The following is a 26,114-nucleotide window of genomic DNA, read 5'->3' as shown; positions in this document are numbered from 1 at the left end:
ATATTGGTCTACTCTACATAACAAAGGTAATATTAGCCTTCTACAGAAACACCACTAGGCACCTGGGAAAATTATGGCAGCCAGCAAGGCAACCAAACCTGGATTCAAACCACAGCCTACAGAGTTGCCCCTGCATGGCCCCATGGGAGTCTGACAACCAATCAGAATACAAGGTCAAGGTCAAAAGTGAGAGAAGGCATAAAACCAGGAACTTTCAGCATCTCAGCCTCTTCTTCACCCAACATCTTGAAGCATGTGATCACCTTTTCTGTTCAGGACTCAAGTGTGGTCCTGTCCACCATTAAACCATCTTTCCAAGCACCCTCCATGTTTCCAGTGTCTTTTTCCCCACTTGGAACTGAACCCAGAAGGACATTTCTTCCAACAGTGTATAAGGCTTTCCTAAATATACCTCCAATGGGATCATCCTAAAGTATACGGTTTTTGAAGTTTTATTATGTATATTGTTTTTGTGGCTATATTTCACATATGGGTTTAGACTCAAGCGAATTAAAGCACATTCATTCATTCATTCATAATCCCAAAGTTAATTTTATTTACTCAAAATCCTGTCCTTTATGCACATTTCTTCATTACTTTCCATAGGTTTCTCCTTGCTGTATCTCCGCGGTCTCAGCTATGCATGGTTCCGCCAATCAGGAGTGCCTTGATCGCTAACGCTTTTTGGCTCTTCAGCTAGTTGACTCCAGCACCGCGCAGCGGAAGAGTATTGACTCCTCTGTGTTTCCGTAGTCAGGAAAGCGAAGTAAAGCAGGAAGCGGAAAAGGACGTATGGCTTCATGGATCTTATATTTCAACTTGTTCGATTTCTAAGACATTTCATCCCGGGAAACCAAGACATGAGGACGTGCTGGGATTTGTAGTTTCCTTAAGCAGCAACAACCTCTTGATATATCAAAGGCGAAGCCACAGCTTGGAAAACATCACTCCGTGATGCTTTTCGGAGGCAGCCTGCTCTCCCTGGCTACGGCGGTATCCGAGAGCCGGGGACCCAACCGAGTCGTTCCGCCGGGAAAAGGGCGGATTCGCTATTGAACATGGACCGCCGCCCCGCATGATCGGAGACTTGGCCGGTTCGCTCCTTCTCGTTTCTCGTGGTCTGGCCGCTTCTCCGAGGGTACCTGGGTCCGCTTGTTTCTTCTGGGGGCGTCATTTGTTCCTAGGTTGGGGTGGGGGGCGAATCGCTTCCTCCCATCAGTTTAGGGTCGAGAAGGTAAAAGCTGGATTCCGGGCGGGGGAGTAGCTGCTCCACGGATCATCCCGTGTAATTCGCCTAGGTGGAAGACACACATATATCCCCATTTACACTTGGGACAAGCAGAGAACTGGGGAAACGGCCGGCAAATGCAATTTTGTCCCCCGCCTCCCCCGTATTGTTAAAATATTATTACAAATATAATTGCAGTTGAGGATGAAAATGAAAGGAAACGAGGGCCTTCCCTCCAAGATCCTAATAAGGAGGAGGTGAATGGATTAAACGTCAGGAATAAATCCAGTAATTTATTTACAGCTGTGTTTTGGCGATGCCACAGAATATTAGTGCTCCTTAGTCACCGAAGCAGTAGGTCTGAGCTTAAATGGACTTATTTATTTATTTATTTCCTCAAACATGTATTAGACAACGTATATAAGTATAAACATGATTTTAGATACATGAAATGGATAAAGAAACATTAGGACAGGGACAGTAGGCATGTTGGTAGAGAACAGGAAGGCCTGGAGGAATGTTTAGGTTTAGGTTTTATTAGGATTTGTATGCCGCCCACTCCCTAGAGACTCTGGGCGGCTTACAGATAAAAATGGGGGGGGGACATATAAAAATTAAAAAACAAACATTAAAATTTCACAATGTTGTCCATGGTGTCGCGATGGGTCGGACACGACTTCACAAGTAACAATATTTAGAGTGAAATAGTCCCTAGATGTGCCTTTTTTGTCCAATTCATCACAGATGCAGACAAGTGTACATGTATGAAATCTACCATTGTTGAACTGCTGCAAAAGGTATAGAATAGATATAAAGTATCTTGAGAACAGCATATAAATCAATTTTCCATATGAGGGCAATTGGCCCCAAATTAGTGACTAAATCTCCAATAAAACAATCCCTTTAAAAGTGGAGTGCTAATTTGTTCTACACTTACTTATTTCCTTACTTAACAGATGGTATTCAGAAAATGTATTTGTTAGCAATAACTGCTATGCTACAAATCCATTGAATCTTTAAAAATAATGAGGGAAACTTGTGGAACCAATTTAATAGCTATGTCCGAGAGCCGGGGACCCAACCGAGAGCCGGAGACCCAACCAAGTCGTTCCGTTTATCTATGTTTCATTGAATCTTTATTAAAAAGGGAATATTAAAGTATTTTGAGAAATATAAATTTGATAGTTTTGAATTTGGCTTTTATCTTGGTACAAAAGCTGGCATCCTGTGGAGAGACACTATAGGGATACCTTTAGCAATTGGTATTTCATGTATGGAAATAGAAGTTCTGTAAATGTGTAAATATTGTTCGGGATGTATTGACAAGTGATATATATAAATGGCAATGTCAGTAGAATAGGATTAGAACATCAGTAGAAGGATATTCTGTCACTTTTTGGGGGGATCTGCCTCTCAGTATGTTATTCATAGCTACTAGTTAGATTGATACTTTTGTTTTGATGGTTATGCATTATAGTTTTGAGAATATTCAGCATACAAATCTTTCTCTGAAAATTTGGCTATAATAAAATAATAAATAATGCTGTTCTCTAGATATCTACATTGCAATTGCAATCCAAATGATAATTTTTATTTTGCAGATGAGCAAGATGAAGGTTGATGAAGAAGAATATTGGAACAGTTCCAAATGTAAGGCCTTTACTTTTGATGATGAAGATGATGAACTGCTTCAGGTATAGTTTTTATCACGAAAAAATGGTGAAAAGAGTACATTTGCATGTACATTTGCATGAGATGAAAAAGAATATATGCATGAAAAAGCATTTGTTTTCCTATAGTTTTAAATTTCCATTCCATATGAAAGAATTTGTCTGTGAATATGTACACTACACCCATGATTTACTGTATCTCATTTGAGAGACTTTGGATGCAACAGACAAATTCATTTGCCATTTGTACAAGTCTAACAGATGCATTTGTCTCCTATAAGTTCACTGAAATGTTTGCAGATGAGGCTGTAGGAATGAATAAATCTTTAAAAAGATGTGATGCACACAGAATACATTCTAATTTTGTGTCTCAACAGAATAACAAAAGTTAGTTCTTCCTGGTGTGTATGATTGAGGAAGTACTCAAGCTATTGAAGTGAAAATTTGTGGAATTTATTTTAATACACATTATATAGGAAAGAATCTGGTTTGCGCATGATATCAACTCTTTAAGGCGTTGGCTGGGAAGAGCACTGAGCTCATGAAATATCTTCAAATAGTTCTAGTCTACCTCAGGAGATAGTGCTTGATGCTGCTTCAATAAGGAGGCATCTTTAAAATATTGTCTCCTATAAACAAACGTTGCTAAGACTTTCCCCTTCAGAAAAGTGAGGATTGTGTGTAGGAAATCTAGTTATAGTGCCTAAACATATTGTTCTTACTGCCAATAATGGAGGAGGATCTTGGGTGAGAATCCTATAATAAGGCCACCAGCTTAGAAATTTATCAACCTGGCAGCAAAGTATAGTACTGCTCCAGTTCTACCAGTCCTAAACCTAAATTAGTAAGGCTATGCAAGTTTTCAAAATGATTCAGAAGAAGTGCTTCAGAATGCATTAACTGCAGGACCACTTTAAAGCAGTTTGATGAAAGGAAAGGACTAGTTATTCTATAGAAGGGAAACATCTTGGTGTTTATTCAACTTAATCATGGGAAATGATGAAAAAAGTGCTCAGGTTTCTCAGGTTTAATAAGAATGTGTAATACAGGGCATTTTTCAAGAAATTTAGGAGTAGCTGATATAACAGAACTAATATTTATTTTGTTGAGAAGAACAGTTGTAGCCCAAGCCGATAGGGACTGCATAGCTAAGAAAATCTGGGGTTTGTATTAAGGGATGAACTGTCTTACAGTGGTCCCACACAATAGAAAATACAGCAGTTCCCTTAAATACGCCAAATCTAATCACAGCACAGAGTATATTAACCTGGATTTCATCCTAACATTGTTTTTATTCCTAGTTGAAGGAATCCAAGAGAACTGTCAATAGCCTTCCAGATATTACAGATGATGATGATGATGACCTTGAGAAGTTCAACTGGAGTGGGGAACCTGTGGGCAGTAAGTGCAATAGTATTTCCCCAGTTTGATTGGGGAAATTTTTTTGAAAGCATAAGTCTACGTACCGTGGTTAATGTTGCAGCTATCAATCAGAATTGCACCCTAAATGTATTTTGGAGAAGTTCCATGTTTAAAATTTGGGTGCTGACAAAGTCTAAAGGCTTCACTCATTCATTTTCCTCTGCCCAAAAACTAATACAGACAAGCAATTGAAAATATACAGTAGTCTCAAATGAAATCCACGTATTATAAACTAAAGAACTGCAATATCTGATAATGCTATATGAATGTCTGTAAGAGCCGACCAACGACCAATAAGATCACACAGGTTGGGCCTCCTCCAGGTGCTGTCGACCGGACAATGCCGGCTGGCGGCCCCCCGAGGGAGGGCCTTCTCTGTAGCTGCGCTGGCCTTATGGAACGAGCTACCCACGGAGATCCGGACCCTTACCACTCTCCCGGCCTTCCGTAAAGCGACTAAGACCTGGCTGTTCCAGCAGGCCTGGGGCTGTTGAGTAATATTCCAGCCCCACGTGACTGAATAGTGATTTTGTTTTAAATAATTGTATTTTTAATATTTTATGTCTTTGCTTTATTGTGAGCTGCCCAGAGTCCCCTGGGAGAGGGCGGCATATAAATTTTATTAAAGTTACAAAGTTACAAAGTGTAAGTCCTTAAGAATACCTTAAATTGGTATTGCCAGATTTGAAATTGATTGATAAAAATTTTTATTTGGAGTTTATTGAACTCCACAAATAATATAGTGGATATCAGCTTTTCTCAGTTTGAGGTGTAACTATATTTAGCGCTAATTGATTCATATGAGCTGGTCTTGAGATTCATATGAGCTGGTCTTACTGGCATCTTTTTGGAATAACATTTAAACATTCATAAGTAGTTAATAAACCCATAAATGTCAATGATGTTAATATCATACTATGTCATATCCCAAAATTTTACAATCTGGATTGTAAAAAGGATCATTGTAAAAATAATTATTTATTAAATACATTTATATAGCCATCCAGCTCACACATAGGTAAGCTTACAAAATTCAACAAATCCACCATATAATAAAACCTCTTAAAAAAAAAAAAACCTCACCCTATCCTCTGTGGTAGCACAACACAATCAAATCAGCCACTTGATCGGCTCTGTCTCCATTCGTGGGCTCCATGTCCACTGATAAAGCCATGTTTTGAAATATTAACCTACAAACAACCTAAACAAAGAGGAAAAAAAGAAGAAAAATTAGAAAAAAATTAAAAATCCAAATGCCAAATATCTAAAATTATATATTTAACACGTTGAAATCCCTGGCTTATAAAACTATGTTATCAAGCAGAAAAGAATTAAAAATATTTAAAAACGTTATTCTACTGTTGTAAATTATCATTATACCTATACTAAGCAAATTGTTTAATTTCCTGTTTAGTTGAAAATTTGTCATTTCCAAAATAGATAAATTAATAATATTTTTCTTTGCTAAAAATGATACCCTTTTCACAGATCTTTCTTTCTTTCTCCCTCCCTCCCCCCTCCCCTCTCTCTTTATAGGCATTTCTTGGTCAATTAAAGAAACTGCCTCTAGCAGCAGTAGCAGCAGTACCTCTGAAGGAAGGGATCCGAATCAGCAAAAGGGCTCTTCTTATGCAGCTATACCCAAGCAATCTTCTTCATACCTACTGAGCAGCTTTTTTAAAGGTAGAGTATTGATTACTGGGATGTGTGTTCAACAGAGCTAACCTCAGAAGCATCAGAATTGCATGTTTCAGCTTGCCTGATCAAAAGATTTCTTCATCTTTGGCTCTTCACCAACTTGTGATTGGCAGAATATTAGAGCAGTTGTTTGTCAATTTTGGTACCAAGTCTGTGCAAGGGTTTGTTTGTTTTGCACCCTACCCACTTATTACCTAATATCTTAGTGTGCAAAAGGTCACTGTTTTTATGCTTTTAAAAATACTTTCTATGTTTTTATATGAAATACAATGTTTTCCTTCTCTTTCTATCTCCAGTTGAATTAACAGTTTTGGCAACAAGATAAATTCAGCATAGGCAAAGATTGGTCCTTGAGAAAAGGAAAAAAAAGTCTGTCCAGTTTTCAGCAGTTGTTTAACATTGTTAAATGAGATGTTCATAGATGTTGTGCAATTATACATCTTAATGCATGCTGTTTGGCTTTTTTTTAACAGCTATTGGACGAATAGGCTTCCAGTTAGATGAAATGATGTCTTTCATATTTGTGCTTTACTTCTAGGAAGAACTAAGCATGGGAGTTTCCATTCACTTTCAGATGGTAAGAAGACTGAATTTAATCTTAAGCTTGTTAAAAGGAAGATTGCTTCTCATATACCATTGGAAAAATTAGTTGGATCTTTTCTATATGACAAACCATGAAGATTGCATAGGAATAACACACCTTATTTTTCTACAAATGTCTCATTTCTGGCCTTTTTTTACAATCGTTGTCCTTTTACTTCATTCGGAGTTTACTCTCCAAAGAAAAGCTCTCAAGAAATTACTGAAGGCAAACTGCCCTCCATTGAGTTCAGGATGTAGTGTCAGGTCTGGCCCTGCCATTAAGAAGAGAAAGAAAGCCAGGATATACCAACTAGACGTTGCATCCCCTGTTCCATGCTGAGACTGAAGAACAGGAGTGGGGCTGTCTCTGAAGAGAAGAGTATGTATATCTTTCCATAGAGCAGGGTTGCAGTCCACTCCTTGTAGCGCATCCAAAGGAAGCAACCAAGCGTTCATCACAAAGCAGATTCATGTTTTTGTCTGTAGAGATTCTCAGGCATCCAGGTCATGGTTGTCCCAAAGGTGCTTTTTTTCCCCCAAGAGGCAACTAGACTTAGTTTTTCTTTGAAGATGTTTTGCTTCTCATCCAAGAAACTTTTTCAGCTGCCTCTTGGGGGGCGGGGGAGCACAAACACATTGATGTGTTTGTTTATTATATTAATTTATATAGTTTTTCATATTGTTAGTTGCATCTCTGGGTGGTAGTCAGGGGATTAAAAAGCAACAGAACAAGATAGAACAAGAAAATAATAAAAGAAAATTTAATCAAATCCATGTAACAACAGTCATCCCCAAAAATCACATTGATGGCTCACCCAATCTCCAAACCCCCAAGCCTGAAGTTATTTATTTATTTATTTATTTATTTATTTTATTTTATTTTATTTTATTTATTTATTTAATTTATTTTCACCCATCTCATTTCAAAATGATTAAGGGCGGCTTATAGCATAAATTCCAGGTCTTCAAAGATTTTTGAAACGCCAGTTGGAATGCAGGACGAATTGACATTTGAAAATTTCAGTGAGATATTTTAAAGCATACATCCTAATAGTTAAGAATCAGGACAGTGTTTGGACTCTGACAGATAATAACCTTGAAATTGGCACTGTTTGTTTGGTTTTTAAAAACAGATGCTTTTGTTTGTACGTTCAGACGATTTTTCTTATTTCTTGCTTTAACTGGCATTATTGTTACTTTGATGCTGAATCAAACTTAGTGACTTTGAGCCATAAAAGGGACAAAAAGCATAGAAAGGTGAGAACTTAATTCAGAAAGTTTGCTCTTTCCTTTTCTGTTCTTCCTTTTTCAGCTCTTACAGACACAGGATTTAAACATTATGCTCCAGAATTACGCAGACCAAAAGGAGATTATAAGGTTAGTATATTTATTGGAATCTGAAGGAAGGAGAGAGTTAAATAGTTTAGAATCAGATGACAGAACCTTATCCTACATATAAAAGCTCACATCATCTCTTTTTGCCCAAGGACTCTTAAACAACTGAGCACACTTTTTGTGCATATGCATACGCTGTGCATATAATTGGGCTATAAGTCTAGGCAAGGAAATTGGGAGCTTACAAAACAGCAATTATAGCATGGTTTGCTAACAGTATTTTCCCAGGTAAATATATTGCTTTAGCAGCAAGTTCTATGTTTTAAAAGAGATTAAAAGAGTTTTTTTTTTCTTAATTAATGTCTGAAGAGAAAAGAGATGAGATCATAGAAACCTTTAGCTGTCATCTGGCTCAAACTATTCCTTGATGCAGGATCAGCTAAAATCAGTGGTTATACAATCTCTGTTTGAAGTCTCCTGAGACTACCTATTCAACTGGATGACAGCTCTCATCTGATATCTACCCTATTACCTTCGTAGAGTGGTTCTATGGCTCTAGTCCTATCGTCTAAAATGAAATAGAACAAGTTCATATCCTCTTTTATTTGCTGAAGTTGTTATCAAATATCTCCCGTGGCTTCACTTTTGCAGGCAAAACATGCCCTAGCTCTTTCAGTGATTAAACTAGTGACAAATTAAAAAGATGGGTTCCAACCCAGGATTCCTATCTTGCCATTAAGTTGCATTCCTAAATTACTTTTTCAAGTTTCCAAGCCCCCTGAGAGTCGCCTGGTAGGATGCCTGAAATGTTTTTTTGTCTCTCTCCCCATAGTCACAAATCATAACCGGATTGTTCATAACCCATAAGGCATTATCAGTGGTTTTTGTTTTCTTTTTATTTTCAGGATTTTATTTTATTTTTTTTAATTAATTTTTTTTTAAATTTTTAATTTAAAACATTTTATTTTTTATTTTATTTTCAGGATTACAATTCTGATTGGAGCCCCAACGATACAGTAAGACGGCTGCAGAGAGGCAAGGTAGGAAGTAAAAACAGAAAGTTCATTTTATACTTCCAAAAATTTAGAAACTACAGTTAATTCTCGATCTACAGCCATTCATTCAACAACCATTCAGAATTACAATGGGACTCTAAATGGATGGTAGTTATGACGGGTTCCCAGAGTTCTTCCTGAACCAACATCCTGCAGTCATATAATTGTAATCTAAATGCTTGGCATTTGGCTTATACTTATAGCCACTTGCAGAATGCCAACAATAACATGATAGTGATTTGCAAATTTTTCTGCTGGCATCTCCAGAAGGTCCATGGGGAAACAGGCAGGGAACATTGCAAATTGTTGTTGATGTATCTCACCATTTGTGCACCTTCCCACACCTTCTCTGCCTCCTGTGCACCTCACACACCTCCCCAACCTTCACTATGTCTCCCTTGCACATCCTTTCCAATCCTTGCCCCCTTGTGCACCTTGGCACATCGTCTCTGAGCCTTGGCGATCCTGCCTCGCAGTACTGTGCACTCTGTCCAATACTCACTATGCCTTTCCTACACCATCATGCATTCCCACAAGCTTCCTGAGCTTTGCTGTGCCTTCCTTGCATCTCCACCCACCCCCTCATGCCCTCCCCCACCTTGCGGGCAGTGATTTATCTGCCTGCTGACCTGCTTGCAAGCCATCTGGGACTTGCAAGTTCCTGCTTGCTTCTCCAATGACTTGGTTGTGGAAAGTCAGCTGAAAGTTGCCCTTTCAGCTATGGAATTCAATTAACAACAACAACCAGGACTGTAGGGGATTGTTGTCATTGTTGTCACTTAGCAATGGAAGTTTTAGTCCCATTTGCCTTCGTAACTTGAGAACAACCTGTATAAAATAATATTTTTATTCTTACTAACCTATTAATTTTCTATCTATCTATCTATCTATCTATCTATCTATCTATCTATCTATCTATCTATCTATCTATCTATCTATCTGGGTTTCTCACATTATTTTTGCATAGTCACATGGCAACATGGTTATTAGTAGTTTCCTTTTTGGCTGGAAAGAGATCTTTGACATTTAGGGTTTAGGGTTTTATTAACACTTATAGGCCGCCCTTTTCCCTGGGGGGACTCAGGGCGGCTTACATAAAATCAAGGGAAGGGATATACAAACAATAACACATACAAAACATAGAGTAAAATAATAAGCAACATTCATTCATCATTCGGGTGGGGGCAATTATCTTTGTCCCCAGGCCTGACGGGCTAGCCAGGTCTTAAGGGCTGTGCGGAAGGCCTGGACGGTGGTGAGGGTACGAATCTCCACGGGGAGATCGTTACAAAGGGTCAGAGCTACTACTGAGAAGGCTCTCCTCCTTGTAGTTGCCAGTCGGCACTGACTGGCAGATGGAACTCGGAGGAGGCCTAGTCTATGAGATCTAATTGGTCGCAGGGAGGTAATTGGCAGAAGGCGGTCTCTCAAGAAAAAGAAATGAAAAAGAAAATGAATTCCTCTGCATGAAGACCAATGGGAATTTATGCTAGGTCTAAGAAGTTAGTTCTTATGCCACAATCTATTTTATGTTATAACTATATATTACGTTCTGCCAACTTCGGAGCAAAACAAAAATCCATCAATATTGTTTTTAATTCTTGAGAATTCTGCATTGATGACAAAGGAAAGCAAGCTATGTTTAGTAGACATAGAGATTATCCACAATTAGTTGCTTTAGAGCAGCTAATCATATATATCAGACATATTTGCATAGCTTTAACACCTCTGAAGTACCTTAGATGTTCTAAGGTACTTCAGAGGTGTTAAAGTAAGATCCTCAAAGTGGAAGGTGCTGCCCATCTTTTCCCTTGCCATGGAGATTAGGAAATAAATGAAATTACTTGAGGAGGGATTATCATGCAGACATAAGTGGAACCTCCATTTCTTATGGATCCTCAGAGTTATAACTGGGGTTTTGCCTGAACACTTGACCTTTGTAATTGGGCTAGAATGACTTCAAGATTTTCTTGAAAATACTAGAAAGAGGATTCCTACTACAGTGGATAGCGCTTGATGATGTAAACCCAGAGGCATAGTACTAAATGACAAAGTGTTTTTCCTCAGGGGCTGGGGTTTCTGGGGCTTGTAATTAGGCTAAATCTGTCTCCCTGAAAACAGTCACTTCCACTGGTTGCCTCTGGAATTGCTCACACAATCAGCTAGCCAGACGTAGTTATAGATCTTTCCAATATGGTTTTTGTTTATGACTCTCACTCTTCTCTAGGTGTGTTCCTTGGAAAGGTTCCACTCCTTGCAGGACAAATTACTGCTGCTGGATGAAGCTGTTGCGTTGCATGATGGGAATGTTATTACAGCTGTAAGTCCTGCTCCAATGTAAAGCAGTGGGAGATGGAAACGGCAGTTCACTTTGAGTCCCATTTAATTTCTATTTCTGTATATGAGGATGTGGTTACTTTTATATTATTATTTTTTCATAAATTATTCCCCTAAATTGCTGGGATCTTCTAGATGAGGCAGTTGACCTTTTTGTTTTTGTTTTGTTGCTACTTTTGCCGCCAAGAAATGAGTGAATTCAATCTTATGAGACCCCCTTAAATATTTTTAAATTTGTAAAATGTCCAAAAATCCAAATGATCATGCAGCAAGCAGGAACCCCCCAATGTTTTTTTTTCAAAGTAGTGAACACTTTTGGAATTTAGGGAGGATGTTAGCCACACCTTTACAAAATACTTGCCAATGGACATTTGGCCAGCTATAAACAGGCAGTAAATCTATAAAGATCTGGCTTATCAGTTGTACAAATAAAGGCAAGATGTCAATCAATCAACTGTAGATGAATGAATGGTATAATGGACTCTGGTTCTGTCTGTTTTCCTGCAGATACTCATTTTTCTAAAAAGAACCTTAAGGAAAGGTATGTAATGTCCAGGATTCCCAAATAGATTTATAAGTGTATCTGTATAAAGTATGTATAGCCTACTTCATCTTATGCAAGACAAGCTGACAGATCCACTGTGTTTTTCAAGACAGTCATTTTAGGCAGTATAAATTGATTTTATAATCTCATGAATTAAATTGAATTGTCTTTATATATAGTGAGGAAAACATTGCTGCAGAGAGTGATTATAATTGGATCTGCTGAGCATAGAAGCCAGTTCCCATTCATCAGCATAGATAAGTTTTTTTTCAAGTGTAGGAACCTTAAAATGTGTGGATATCAAATCGCAGAATCCTCCAGCCTGCATGGTGACTGAAGAATTTTGGGAGCTGAAGTCCAACATCTTAAATTTGCCATGTTTGAAAAACACTGCCATAAATACTATCATGCTACATATTACATTCTATAAAGAGCATCTTTTTGGCAGCAAATTCAAAGTTTACTGTTTTTGTAATCATATGTTGGTTAGCTGAAGTGTATTAGATTTTCTTTCTTGTTAGAACTTATGCAGTGCATAAATTATCTTTTCCATCACATATAAAATAAGGCTATCCTTTCTCAGCTTGTCAGCTATTGAAATAATGGTTGATCTGTTTGGACAACACAGGGAATTAGCCTTGAAATAGCAGACTGAAATAGCAGACACAGTTTTGTTTTGAGCTAAAATTAATTTTTAATTCTAGTATTGAATCCCATGCTAACCCTCTTTCTTTTGACTCATTAACTGTTACATTGCAGTGTTTCCTTTTAATGACGATAGTAGTTGTCAGATTATTTATATTTTAGCAGTAAGCCACAAATACAACAACAAAGCTGGAATTTCTAAATTAGATACTCCCTTATAAGCCAACCTTGTGTTGCCTCCGTCCCATTAATTAGCGAAAGGCAGGGCACTGACCTGCAGTATACTGACATAGCTGAGGTGATCCTTTCATTTCTTCTGGTTAGTTGACCATATAGTAAGCTGACTTGTCCCAACCTTGGGCTCTCCAGAAGTATAGGACTACCCTTCCCATCCTCCCTTTCCAGGATGGCCAAGAGATGTGAAATGCTTAAGCAAAAGAAAGAGTGAGGGGATTACTCAGGCCTGATCTTGTTAGACAAGCACTTCTTCTCTTTACAACTAGAGATCCTGTTCAGAGAGCTGGAGATGCGGCAAGTTGCTTTGCGCCATTTAATACATTTTCTCAAGGAGGCTGGAGACCAAAAACTTCTCCTAGACCTGTTGAGGTAAAAGCCCTTGTGAGCATACAGCCAAAACTGATATCTGAGCAGGAAGTTGAACAGGTCTGATAAATGGTGGTTTTTTTTTTTCCTTTCTAGATTCCTGGGCAGGACTGAGGAAGTTGCTGTGAGTATCCCATGTTGCCTAGACTCTTTTTTTTTAGTGGGAGGAAACAATAATATGCTGAGAAATTGAAGGCAAGCCACATGGTACTTACTCTCAGTTAGGAAAAATGGAAATTATCTTCCTAACTCCTCTGGAAGGAATACATTTGAGTAGATGGGGCCAGAGCTACCAAACCTTGATTGAATATTTAATCTGCTCTCCTCCTGAGCCTGTTTTGTCTTGTTGCCACCATCTCCAGCTGACCCAATACCGTGAACATTTGACTATCTCGGATGCTGAGAAAAGAAGGGAGTTTCTGAAAAGTTGCATTGGGTAAGTGAAAGTTATGACGAAATAAAAGGAGAATAAGCCTTAGAGCAGGGGTGTCAAATTCACGTCATCACATAACGGATTGGGACTTCCCCCCCGCCCCTTTACTAAACCGGGCAGGGCCAGCACATGACTTATCCGGCCCATGGGCTGCACGTTTGACTCCCCTGCCTTAGAAGTAAGTAATTGCTGCATTAATGGGAAGGAAGCCTTATTGTTTTCCACAAAGTAAAACAATGGAAAGCTATAAGGAAGAGGCTTTCCTTTGGGGAGAAGAAAGAAGAAATAAGGAAAAGAACGTCATCGATGTACCACTAAAATACTTTCCATGACTTTTAACTGTGTGAAATGGTGCATCACAGAGCAACAGTTTTTGAACCAAGGTATCTCAAATTGGTTAGCTTACAGAATGTGTCCAAAATCTGATAGCTATGATTTCCAGGGGATTGAAATTTGGGGAAGTTGTGGCTGTTTTAGTCTTCCTGGTTGCTGCTGGGCTGCTGCTGGGGTCATGTGATCTTCATTTTTCATTTCTGTAACAATTTCCCAGCCTGTCTTGCCATCCCTCACTCCCTCTCCCACCTAACAGCAGCCATTAATCTGCCTGCTGAAATTTCAAATTTAATAGGATTTGTATGCCACCCACTCCCTAGGGAAAAAAGGAAGGGGGAGGGAAGGGAGAAGGAGAGAAGATTTCAGAAGCTCCCAGCCAACCTCCCACAAGGAAATTCTAGGGGGAAGCTGGTAGGAAATTGGAAGATGCTCCTGTTCCCACTGCTGTTTTGCCCCTTGATCATTCTGTTTCTCTATTTAGGGAAGGAAATATCTCTGAAACAAGGTGGGGCATGGGTTGTCTAGTAGCTTCAGAGTTATGTACTGTGTAGAGAAATGGTCTAGCTGACCTTTTTGGCAAATAGAATGGGTGGCACGCCTTTAACTTGGACCCACATAGCTCTTTTTGTATTCAGTGAATAGCTTGTAAAGTTCATTGGGCCAGAATTATTGTTTGTTAACTGAACTTGCGGAGTACCCAGTTGGCGAAGACTGCCTCACTGCACCTGCCTTTGAATAAATATGATTGTGTTTTATACAAAGGAAGAATGCAAAAGTGAACTCCTACCACTTCTCCAATCTAGGTTGCCCTTTTCATCAGAGGATGCTGCTCATGTTCAGGATCATTATACACTCTTGGAGAGACAGATTATCATTGAGGTAAGGTCCTACGCTGTCACTGGGTACATGGCAGACTTCTTGGCTTTCACCTACTTGTTGTAACACCAAACTTTTCATGTGGACTAAAAAGAAAAGTAGACAGGGCCAAAATATTAAATCCTCTCCCCCTCCCCTTTTAGATCAGAGGGTTAAGGAGAAAAACAGGTACCATAAACCTTATAGACATAGAACAAAAGAAAGAGATTATCCTAGGGCTGGAAAATTTGCCCATGCCTGCCATAATGAAGCTACCATGGCAGATGCTGGGTGACTGTTTCAGAAGTCCTTAGAGAAGGCAAATATTTTCTTGGGCTTCCATGATTATTGCCATGCAATCTCAGAAAAATAAAGAACGTTTTTGAGATACAGATATTACTAATATAATCTTTATCCTATTCCTCCTTTGTGAAATTCAGTAGGGCTTGGAATAAGTGAAGCTAACGGGTAATGACTAGGACAAATTCATGGAGACCACAATTTTGTCCAGACTTTCTTAGGAGAGAACACTTTTGAACATAGGCTTATAGCTCTGGGTAAATATGGCAAGGATTGCAACCCTCTTGTTGGGATTTGATCCTGATTGTCTTTGAAACTTTTTTAAAAAAATGTTTTGATGTAACATTAAATGTCTTTATCCTTATGGAACTCTTTTTGTTCTGATTTTTTCCAGGCAAATGACAAACATTTAGAATCATCTGGGCAGACGGAAATCTTTCGAAAACACCCTAGAAAAGCTTCCATTCTAAACATGCCATTAGTCACTACGCTTTTCTATTCCTGCTTCTACCATTACACAGAAACTGAGGTTAGAACTGCGGTAGCAATTGGGATCTCTGTGTTAATCGGTAAAGCTGGTGCCTTTTCAGAATAAAGGAGAAGCCATATATCACCGTATGCAAGTGGGCATCTGAAGTATTGTATATTAGACAATGGACTCTTCAAATACTGCAGAGTTTTTAAAAATCCTGAACATAAAAATACTGTTATCCTCAATTCAGCTACTTTTGATAAGGCTTCCTTGGATGTTAAACCTTGGAGTATTTTAAGCCTAATATGTAATATATGTTTAAAATAGTTTATATATAAAATAGTTTTATTCATGTTTGGGGAGAAAATTCTAAAATGTTGTGTAAATTGTACATATATTGCTTATTACCAACATTTTCTTCTTGGTTAAATTTTTTTGATAAAAATTGCAATCTCTTCTCTTTTGCAGGGAACATTCAGTAGTCCAGCAAACTTGAAGAAAACTTTCAAGGTACATACCTTGTAGAAGAGACCAATGATCCTAGAAATGTATGCAGGGGATATGTATTATGGAATGAAGGCATTCAAGGGATTGTGCTGCTAAAACCATGAAGTGTGACAAGGATTAGTTAAAGTAGCTTAATTGGCCAATGTTCATTGCACTGATCTTAAGGGACTGAATTCATAGCCATAATATAAGAAAGGAGCTTAAGTATGTCCACTTGCCCCTCACATTTTCTTCAATGGACTGCACAGGGTATCTGTGAGTTTGGGATTATGTTCAACTTGGCCTGATGTTGGGTGAAATTTTCTTTTGCAGTATAGTTCAAGGATACAGGTTGTGCTTACAGCTGCATTACCCCCTTTCTGCCATTCTTATTGAATGGCTAGTATTGACTGACATGTGGTATGTTTTAATTTTGGAGGCAAGGTAACTGCTTGCATCATCTATTATTTTTTATTATTTTTGTTATTATTATGATCTTCACATGGTGCACTGTTAATAGGAAATTTTTTGAAAATAATAAAAATAATTATGGAAAACCATCCAGATAATGTGTTGTTGGATAAGGAAAAAGGAAATCCTTGCTAGATCAGACCCAGGCCCATGCAGTTGAGCTTTCATTACAAGCATTTCAGCAACCAATGAATTTAATTGTCTTTATTTTCAATTTCAGTTTCCTCCAAGAGGTTAGGGCAGCATACAAAGTACTTCCTCCTCTAGTTCTTCCTCGCAACAACTTAGGAATGGTGGGCTGATAGAGAATGATTAGCCTCAAATCATTAAGTCAGCTTCTATAACTAAGAATGGATATGAGCCTAGGTTTTCTGAAACCTAATCCATCACTTTAACCACTACTTCACACAGTCTAGCTCTCTCAAGCCATTTCTAGGATTTCCATTTATTTACCTTACAGATTCCAGACAAACAGTACGTGCTAACAGCTCTGGCGGCTCGTGCCAAACTCCGAGCTTGGCATGATGTGGATGCTTTGCTCACAACAAAGGTGAGATCCTACTGATTTTCATTGAATCATGTATGCCTGATTCATGCTGCTTGGCAGAATGATTCATTATGCCAGTGATGTGCTTATCTCTCTGCCCTCATACAATGCTTAATGTACTAGTTAATTTATAGGAAAAGACTTGTTCCAATTATTCTCTTTGAATTTTATAATGTATCCTACAGGTAAGTTATATCAGAAAGGGACAGCAGCTTTGGCCAATGCATCTTCCTTTTTAGGACATATGCAAAAAAATAATAATGGAGGAGATATCCAAGAACAGCTATTGCCCCTCCTAAGTGATGTTTAGCAATGCATCCTCAGGCAGTCACACGCTCTGGTGCTATTTTATTTTCTTTTTTTTTTTCAATTTGTGATTTCAGAATTGGTTAGGCTATACCAAAAAAAAAGCTCCTATTGGTTTCCATCGAGTGGTGGAGATATTGCAGCGGAACAACGCCCCGGTGCAGGTATGTGAGCAAGCTGTCCTGTAGTCTGTTTCTGATATAGTCCATTGGTCAACAGGACGTTGCCTCCATTGTGAAATTTCTTCATGTGCCCATTTCCCAAATATTTTTGTACACTGTTCATGAAAACTAGAAGAAATATTTTTCTAGTTGGGGTAAGCCCTGTTTGTTTTCATACACCTTGGATTATAGAGTGGACCAACTACCTTTTGGAAAGTGATTGGTGAAGAAATATAATTTGGAATAAAATAAGCTTACTTCAGGGTGAAACTGCTGTGGAATTAAGTGAGGGGAGATAAGCAAAAGATCATGAATATTCTGCTGATATTTTCTTGTCTTGTTCCTACAGGTCCTGCAGGAGTACGTGCATTTAATAGAAGATGTTGAGACTAAGCTGAATCTTGCTATGAAATACAAGTGCCACGATGTTGTTATAGATGTATGTTTTGCATATTTTCTGTGGGAAATTGTGGAACAATTTAGTGATTCTTTAGTGAAAAATTCTTAAATTATTCTTGAAATACTTGAAGGAACTATCACTGGCAGATTACTGTAGTTTGTATTTCAGAGCTGCTGCCTGCCTCAATCTCCTTATAGTATTATTATTAAAATTGCTTCCAGGATGGGTATGTTTAAAGAGATCCCAGAACAGCTGTTTGCACCTCTGAATGCACCTTTTTTCATATCACTATCATCATATTATGTTTGACCCTACCAGGCAAGATGTGGCTTTTATTACGAGTTTGAGCTCACTTATCAATGAATCAATCAATACTAGGTGGTATTCAAAGTAGCCTTCCCAACATTATGAGTTTATTTCTTTGTACTTTCTTTTCATTTTTTTAATGCTGTGTTAATCAGTTCTCACAACTTAAACACTAAATTTTCCACATCAGCAGAAGATTGCCAGCATCTATATCTATATATATATCTATATATCTATATATCTATCTCTATATCTATCTATCTATCTATCTATCTATCTATCTATCTATCTATCTATCTATCTCTGTATCTGTATCTGTATCTGTATCTATATCTATATCTATATCTATATCTATATCTATATCTATATCTATATCTATATCTATATCTATATCTATATATATATATATATATATATATATATATATATATATATATATATATATATTAGATTTTTACAACCCCTGGTAAGCCCCAATTATGGGAGGAAGCTAACTGCTTCCATCATCTGTCCTTCGGCTCGTCACAAGAGTCCATCATGACAGAAACCCAATATTTTTACTGTTGCCTTTGTTATATTTGTGTTTTTTTTATTTGTGCTGATAAATAAATAAAGGGAGACTAGTATAGATCTATTTCAAGCTATTTAGCTCTCATCAGCTAGCCTGATGGACTCTTGTGACGAGCCGAAGGACAGATGATGGAAGCAGTTAGCTTCCTCCCATAATTGGGGCTTACCAGGGGTTGTAAAAATCTAATAGATACCTTTCACCCTGGCTTCGCTGATAAACGGATAAGAGCCTGTGGCCTAATGGCTAAGATCTCTGCCTAGTGTGCCTAGTATGCCATATAGCCCAGGTTCAAATCCCAGTAAGGGTATGGCTAGCTGATGAGAGCTAAATAGCTTGAAATAGATCTATACTAATCTCCCTTTATTTATTTATCAGCACAAATAAAAACACACACACACACACATATATATATATGTGTGTGTGTGTGTGTGTGTGTGTGTGTGTGTTATATTTATGCTGATAAATAAATAAAGGGAGACTAGTTTAGATCTATTTCAAGCTATTTAGCTCTCATCAGCTAGCCACACCCTTGTTGGGAATCGAACCTGTGCTCTATTGCCTCTTAGGCAGATGTGTTAACCATTGAGCTACACAGCTCGACTCCTTATCAGCCAGCCAGGGTGAGAGGTATATATTTAAAGTCACAACCCCTGGTATGCCCAAATATGGGAGGAAGGTCACACTTCCACTCTCTGTATATATACACACACACATTGATTCAGTAAAATGTAATAAATATATAAAATCAACACATATTTAGGCAGTACTGTGCATGCCAGATTGATTTCTTTTAAGTATAAAGCAGAAGGTGAATTCATGTCATGTTGGTAGCTAGTCATTCAAGAAGGTTCTTTGGTGTTCCTTCTAAGTCAAGGAAAGGGCATCTTCTGTGGAAGATTAGGAAAATTCTTTGCTGACCTTGTTTTAGTTTTCCTGCCTTTGAGAGATGCTTGCCCCCCTTTTAGCCATAATCACAGCCAATTTGATTATGCCCCCCCCCGGGGGGGGGAATTTACTAGATAGTAAATTCATTGACTTCTAAGAGCCAGCATCAGTTGTCTAAATGTTACCCATTTCCATTATCATGTTAGCCTAAAAGCAGAAATGAAATATTGGCTTGAAAAGTATCAGCTAAAGTTAACCTTCTATTGTTAATCTTTCATTGAAGTTATCACATGTTAACTTAAATGAATAGAAAAGTGAATGTGTAAACTCAGTGAACTAAATAATAGAATGTACTGACCACTTCTGCATCCAAAATGTTAAGGAAAGTCCAAAATGTCTATAGTCATCCAGGTCATGATTGTTCCAAAGGTGCTTTTTTTAAAACAAAATCCCAATCTTTGTTGTAGTAGCCATTAAATCCGTATCAGCCTATGGAAGAAGCAGCAAGATTTCCAAATAGCTACTGGGAAGGAATGGGTGATGACTGTTTAGATCACTGATTTTGAGGATGTTGATAAAAGAAAATAGTTTTTTTTTTGTTTAATTGGCTTCTCTTTTGGATATCTGCCAGACATACAAAGACTTGAAGGACCGTCAGCAACTGATGGCATACAGATGCAAAGTTGAACGGGGTTGTCCAGCAGAGGAGAAGATCGACACTATCCTCAGTAACCCAGTAAGAAAGAACACATGAGGTTACATGTATTTGCTAAAGCCCAGGGGAAAAGAATAAAACCCCACCTACCGTATTTTTCAGAGTATAAGACGCACCAAGGTTTTGAAGAGGCAAATAAAAAAAAAATAGGTAGGTAGATAATGGGATAGAGAGGGAGAGAAAGCGAGAGAAATACAATAGGTAGGTAGGAAGAGAGAGAGAGTAGTTAGGTAGATAGATAAATGGAAAGAGAGAGAGAGAAATAGAGAGATAGAAAGATAGAGAAATACAGTAGGTAGGGGGAGAGAAAGAGTGTAGGTAGATAGGTAGATAGTTAGAGGGATAGAGAGAGAAATAGAGATACAGGTAGGGAGAGAGAGAGTAGGTAGGTTGGTAGGTAGATGGATAGAGAGAAAGAAATACAGTAGGTAGGTAGGAACAGAGAGAATAGGTAGGTTGGTAGGTAGAGGGGGAGAGAGAGAGAAATACAGTAGATAAGTAGGGAGAGAAAGAGGTAGGTAGGTAGATAGAGGGGGGGGAGAGAAATATAGTAGGTAAGTAGGGAGAAGGATAGAGAGAGAGAGAGAAATACAGTAGATTGGGGGAGAGAGAGAGAGAGTAGGGAGGTAGATAGATGTTTCCAGGTGTATTTATCCATCTGCTGGAGAAGGAAACCACTGGAGCACCTAAGACTTTGTTTCTGCTAGCACAGCACTTGATCAATGTAATTCTCATCAATCAGTTAAAGAGCTTTCCAAAACGAAAAAAAAACCTTTTTGCACTCTGCAAACCTCCCCAAAACGGCCCGGTTTTCATGAAAACAGGCCCGTTTTTTTTTTTTCAAATAAAAGGCATGAATAGCCTTGGGGGAGCTTGCAAAGTGCTCCGGGGGGGGGCAAAAACTAGCAAAACACGGCCCATCTTTCGCAAAAATGGGCCCGTTTTTTGTCAAAAAAATTGCATGCATAGCCTTATGTTTAGATGTTTAGATGTTTATTAACATTTATAGGCCGCCCTTTTCCCTGAGGGGACTCAGGGCGGCTCACATAAAATCAGGGAGGGGGAAATACAAACAATGACATAGACACATATAATAAAAATAATAAGCAACATACATTCATCATTCGGGAGGGGCGGCTATCCTTGTCCCCAGGCCTGACGGGCTAGCCAGTTCTTAAGGGCTGTGCGGAAGGCCTGGACGGTGGTGAGGCTTATGGAGGCTTATAGAGTGTTGCTGGGGGGGGGGGGGCAAAAATGGCCCATTTTTTGCTAATTTCTGCCCTCCCCAGCCCCCAGCGTCTCTCTGAAAGCTTCCATAAGGGTATGCACGGCCATTTTGGTGAAGGAGCAAGGGCTTCAGGAGGCAAAAAAATGCTGTATTCAGTGTATAAGATGCACTCTTTTTTGAGGAAAAAAGGTGCATCTTATACTCCGAAAAATACAGTACTTCTAGAGAGCAACATGTCCAGAATGTCTGTGCTTCAATGAGTCTGCTGGCTAAGCAAAATCACACAAGCTTCTGTGCTTCAAAGGAAGCTGTTGTGCCAGTGGTTTAAAACCCAGGCAGCTCTGCTTTCAGCCAATCAAGCTAAAGCACCTGCAAACATGGAGGATGGGAGAAGGACCTTGTTCAAGATCAGATGGATTGGCTAGTTGGAACCATTTGAGATTTTCATAGTAGAGATTTCTCATAGTGCTTTATATGGGTGGCAAAACAAGGATCATCCCAAAATTCTTGTAATGAACTTTTGTTGTTCATATGCTCTGTAGCTTCTGACTCTTCATGTTGCAAGATATAACAGTCAGTAACTTCTCCTACTTGTCATGTCTTCTGCCAGCCTCTTTTTCTCCTGCTTTCAATTTTTAAAGGCATTGGGGGTTTGCTCTTGCATTATATGTCCAAAATATGTAAGTTTTCTTTATTCTTCTTATGATATGTCTGTTTTTTAAATCATATTGAATGATTTAGTTTCAACTTCTATAGCCACCCATCACAGCGAATGAGGGCAGTTTACAGTTCAGAACATATATTACAATTATTTAAAAAAAAACATTTTAAAGCAATAAAAACTGTAAAAACAGTAAACACATTAAAACCAGTAAAAAACAAAACCTTTTCCCACTTCAAGTCCAAATTTTCAAATATATTCTGCAGCATCACAGGTTACTTCACTTAACCTTTCTGCTTGTCTAGCTTTCACAGCCATATGATACATTTTGAAAAACCTTGGTCTTCATAATAGGTTCTTGAATTTAACTATTAATGTAGAAGAAAGCTGTTATAATTCCAAATTAATATGTTTAGGACTTTAGCTTTAGGTCCATTCCTGCTGAGTTAAGGATCTCCTTTAAATCTTACAACTGTTACGGTACTATTAAACTATTAAATTAGTTCAGGTCACTTTTTTGTTTACAAATAAAAGTATTTCTAGTTGTACTTGAAACTAATGTATCTAACATTATTTACCTATCCATTCTGTTTAAACAGAAATAAAAGTATTGGAGTTGGGTGTAGTAATAGAGGAAAGGTTACGTAAAGACATGCACAGCACACTGCCATGATCTCAGTGGCTGGTTACCTCTTAACCTATGAGCTCACCTAATTAACAACAACAGGCAGTACCAGGAACTATTGAGTTACGTGAAGCCTCTGCCCTGGGTGGGATGTTCTTAGAGATTGACAAGGGCAATGTACCAATTATAATGCTGTTGGTATGTGCTCATTGTTTTGCTTGTAAAAACTATAAAAAGAATAAGCCCTCCGAAGGTGGGGAGGCAATTTGGAATGAACCCTGCAATGTTGGATCTCTGAATCCATCAGTTGGGTAGCTCATACATTCAAATGAATAAATAGTGAATTATGTTTTTGTGGGTACAGTTGGACAAAGTTGCAATATTTTTATATAGTTCTTCAAAAAATGTGCAACATTTCTCACGGGCTGCTACTTAAAAAAAAAAAACTATTGTGTGCCAAATAGGCCCTATGACCTGATGTATGTATCACACTGAACCGTAATCAGTTAAGTGTACCTAACATGCTAAGCTGAAAGCAAAGAAAACACATTCGCTATTTGTTGTGTGTCACCCAGATACTGAGTGGCATTCTGTAATGCAAAGATAAACATGCTTTTGATTTGCAAGACTTATTTTGCTTTTTACTAGACTCCCATCAATCTGGCACAAAAAACATGCAGCAAAATTAAACACTTTCAATCTCAGAATCTGTTCCAAACATCAAGTGGAGCAAATTAACTATTTTCAGTTATTTCATTCAAAGGTCCATTACTGAATAGTGCCACACATACCTCAGTTGGCAATATAATGTAAGCCCTGTGTCTCCTTCAATACAATACAATGCAGAGTTGTCAGGGACCTTGGAGGTCTTCTAGTCCAACCCCCTTCCTAGGCAGGAAACCTTATACCATTTCAGACAAATGGCTATCCAACATCTTTTTAAAAACTTCCAGTGTTGGGGCATTCACAACCACTGGAGGCAAGCTGTTCCACTGATTAATTGTTCTAACTTCTTCATCCCCTGTTCCTGCAGTTGAGAGATACTAGGAAATGAAAACATTTTGTTGCTCTATCTCTGGACCCCTTTGTTTTGTTACATGTTTTCTTTGCCACTGTTGGTATCGTTAAGTGATGCAATTTCGTATCCATATCCCGATATCTACTCCCATTCTTATTATTGGTGTCAGTTGAGATCACCGATCTCAGTTGAGATCACTGATCTTCCCGTACACGAAGATCAATTGCTAGCCTTTTCAGAAGTCTTGCTATTATTCTTTGTCTTGTTTTTCCCTCTGTTTATTTTACCACAAGTAGGAAGCGTCATCCACCTGCTTTTGGATTTTAGCATGCAGAAAAATATCCTCAAAAGACCTATCGCTTAAATACTTAGCTTGGGGAAATGGATCTGATTAAATCATTTCTGAGTCCTGTTTTTGTGGAAATGATTGTTTATTCCCTTTACTTTATCCAGCTGGTGTAAATGAAAAACTGGTAATTTTTCTCCTTTTTAAATATGTTCTTGGCTTTAAATCAGTATTGCTGTGTTAGTTTAGGCCATGTCAGTGGATCACTTAGTTTCAGTAATATTTTTCTTGTTTTGACTATAAATAAATCTTATTTTATCTATTTTTTAATAAGTTGCTTATAGGTGCCTCTGTTTCTATTGGCTTTGATAGCTAGAGATTTACTAATTATTTTCTCAGCCCGGAGATGTGATTGTATTTGATATTGACCACATCCAATTCTGCTTTTCTTTTAGCAAATCCGGTGGAAGAACTGAAAGAAACTCCTTTTTTTTTTGAAGCACTTCATTTTGACCCATTGAGATCAAAGAGAAAGATTGCCACGCCAGTTCTGCACTGATTTCAGTCCACTGTCAACTTGCCTGAAGCCTTTGCTGAAAGATACTTCTGTGGCACTGAGTTGGCCAACATTTAACCAATGAAGCACAAATCCGAACAGTTGAACTCCACAGTATAAACATATGAGGAAGACAACATTGTATAGACATGGGAAGCATGTTTGAGTCAAGAACTTAATGCTTCCACTTCCTCTTCACTGTCTAATCATCTGAAATGATCAGGACAGCTTTCTATAAGACAAAAAATATAATAAATATGCTTTCCCCTCATTTGAATCTCAGGGGCAAGACTGTTGTTCTTAGTGATATGAAAACTCTATCCTGCACATTATTCTAGCCTCCATTACTAATTAACTAGGATAATTATTTGGGAAGTGCTGCATAAGATTATTAAGAATAAACCTACATACATACTCCACATTAAAAGTTGGAGTGCGTAACTGCATGGCCCTTCAGCCAGTGAGAATGTGAGTTCAGTTCTACATGGAAACTACTAATCTTCTTGTAGGGTGTACTGAACTAATTAAATTATATTTTCTCTCAAATTCCAATGAAAATAATTGGTTATGTTTCAAGGTTTGTTAGCAAATCTACATCCTCTTTCTAGGCTTCATGTTGTCTTTCGCTTTCCATGTTGTAAATAAAGCTTTACCTCCCTTATATTTGGTTTCTCTTGTTGTTTGGCTGTAAAGATGAGTAAAAAAGAAATAGCTAGTGTTTTCCAAAAATGAAATATTTAGAAACAGAAACTACTCATATATTGTCTCAACCAAGGATTGGACCCTCTGACATTTAAATACATTTGACAATCTCACCATCAGGAGTGAATTAAGTTATAATTGGCTGGATCCACACAACACATTAAGCTATAAATTGTGCTTATAGGCAAGGAATGTTCTGAAAATACTTTGGGGCAGATTTATTGGTAGTAATGAACTCTGGTTCTCAGTTAATATAACCAACATATTGAAAAAGTAAAAAGTGGGAAAATGCTGGGTTAAACCAAACCAACATTTGTTACAATTTTTTAAACAATTTATAGTGCAGTGTTAATACACTGTATTTGAACGGAAGGACCGCAACTGCATAATAAGCTCAAAAGAGGAGAAAACTCTTGCTTTGATTCTGATGGGAAGCTAAAAATTATTTGCTGTCTCCTTTAAGGGCTGCAACTATGAAATCAGTAAATTAAAAAAAAAACAGTTCTAAAAACAGGTTCCGTAACCAAGCATTTGCCATGGTGACAACCTTATGTTTGGAGTATGACCTTAGCTGCAGGCCAGAACGGTAATTTGTGGGAAGGAGCCAGAAACCTAAACAAATTTGGTGCAATGCAACTGGTGGTTTCTATACCTGGTAACTGAGATTTTCTTTTCCAT

General features: G+C 38.1%; 1 protein-coding gene and 1 long non-coding RNA gene across 2 annotated transcripts; one reads left to right on the top strand and one right to left on the bottom strand.

The window, feature by feature from the left end:
* Positions 1–532: 532 nt before the first annotated feature.
* Positions 533–6,000, bottom strand: LOC116518687. The gene is made up of 3 exons (XR_004256573.1): positions 5,909–6,000; positions 5,404–5,521; positions 533–1,294 (listed from the first exon to the last, which is right to left on the bottom strand). It is a non-coding gene; the product is annotated as an uncharacterized LOC116518687 (long non-coding RNA).
* On the top strand, positions 1,840–25,386 carry VIPAS39 (VPS33B interacting protein, apical-basolateral polarity regulator, spe-39 homolog). The gene is made up of 19 exons (XM_032232194.1): positions 1,840–2,922; positions 4,200–4,299; positions 5,857–6,003; positions 6,557–6,595; positions 7,913–7,977; positions 8,919–8,975; positions 11,218–11,310; positions 11,835–11,868; positions 13,020–13,122; positions 13,216–13,243; positions 13,482–13,555; positions 14,689–14,764; positions 15,435–15,569; positions 15,981–16,022; positions 16,930–17,019; positions 17,400–17,486; positions 17,833–17,922; positions 20,277–20,381; positions 24,634–25,386. Exons 1-19 carry the CDS (start codon positions 2,809–2,811, stop codon positions 24,652–24,654), a joined length of 1,500 nt encoding a protein of 499 aa, XP_032088085.1. The 5' UTR covers positions 1,840–2,808; the 3' UTR covers positions 24,655–25,386.
* Positions 25,387–26,114: the final 728 nt, after the last annotated feature.

Source organism: Thamnophis elegans, chromosome 1, assembly GCF_009769535.1.
Source record: "Thamnophis elegans isolate rThaEle1 chromosome 1, rThaEle1.pri, whole genome shotgun sequence".
In the NCBI taxonomy this organism is placed as follows: Eukaryota; Metazoa; Chordata; class Lepidosauria; order Squamata; family Colubridae; genus Thamnophis; species Thamnophis elegans.
Note: the sequence above shows the minus strand (reverse complement) of the source record. Positions and strands in the feature narration are given on the sequence as shown.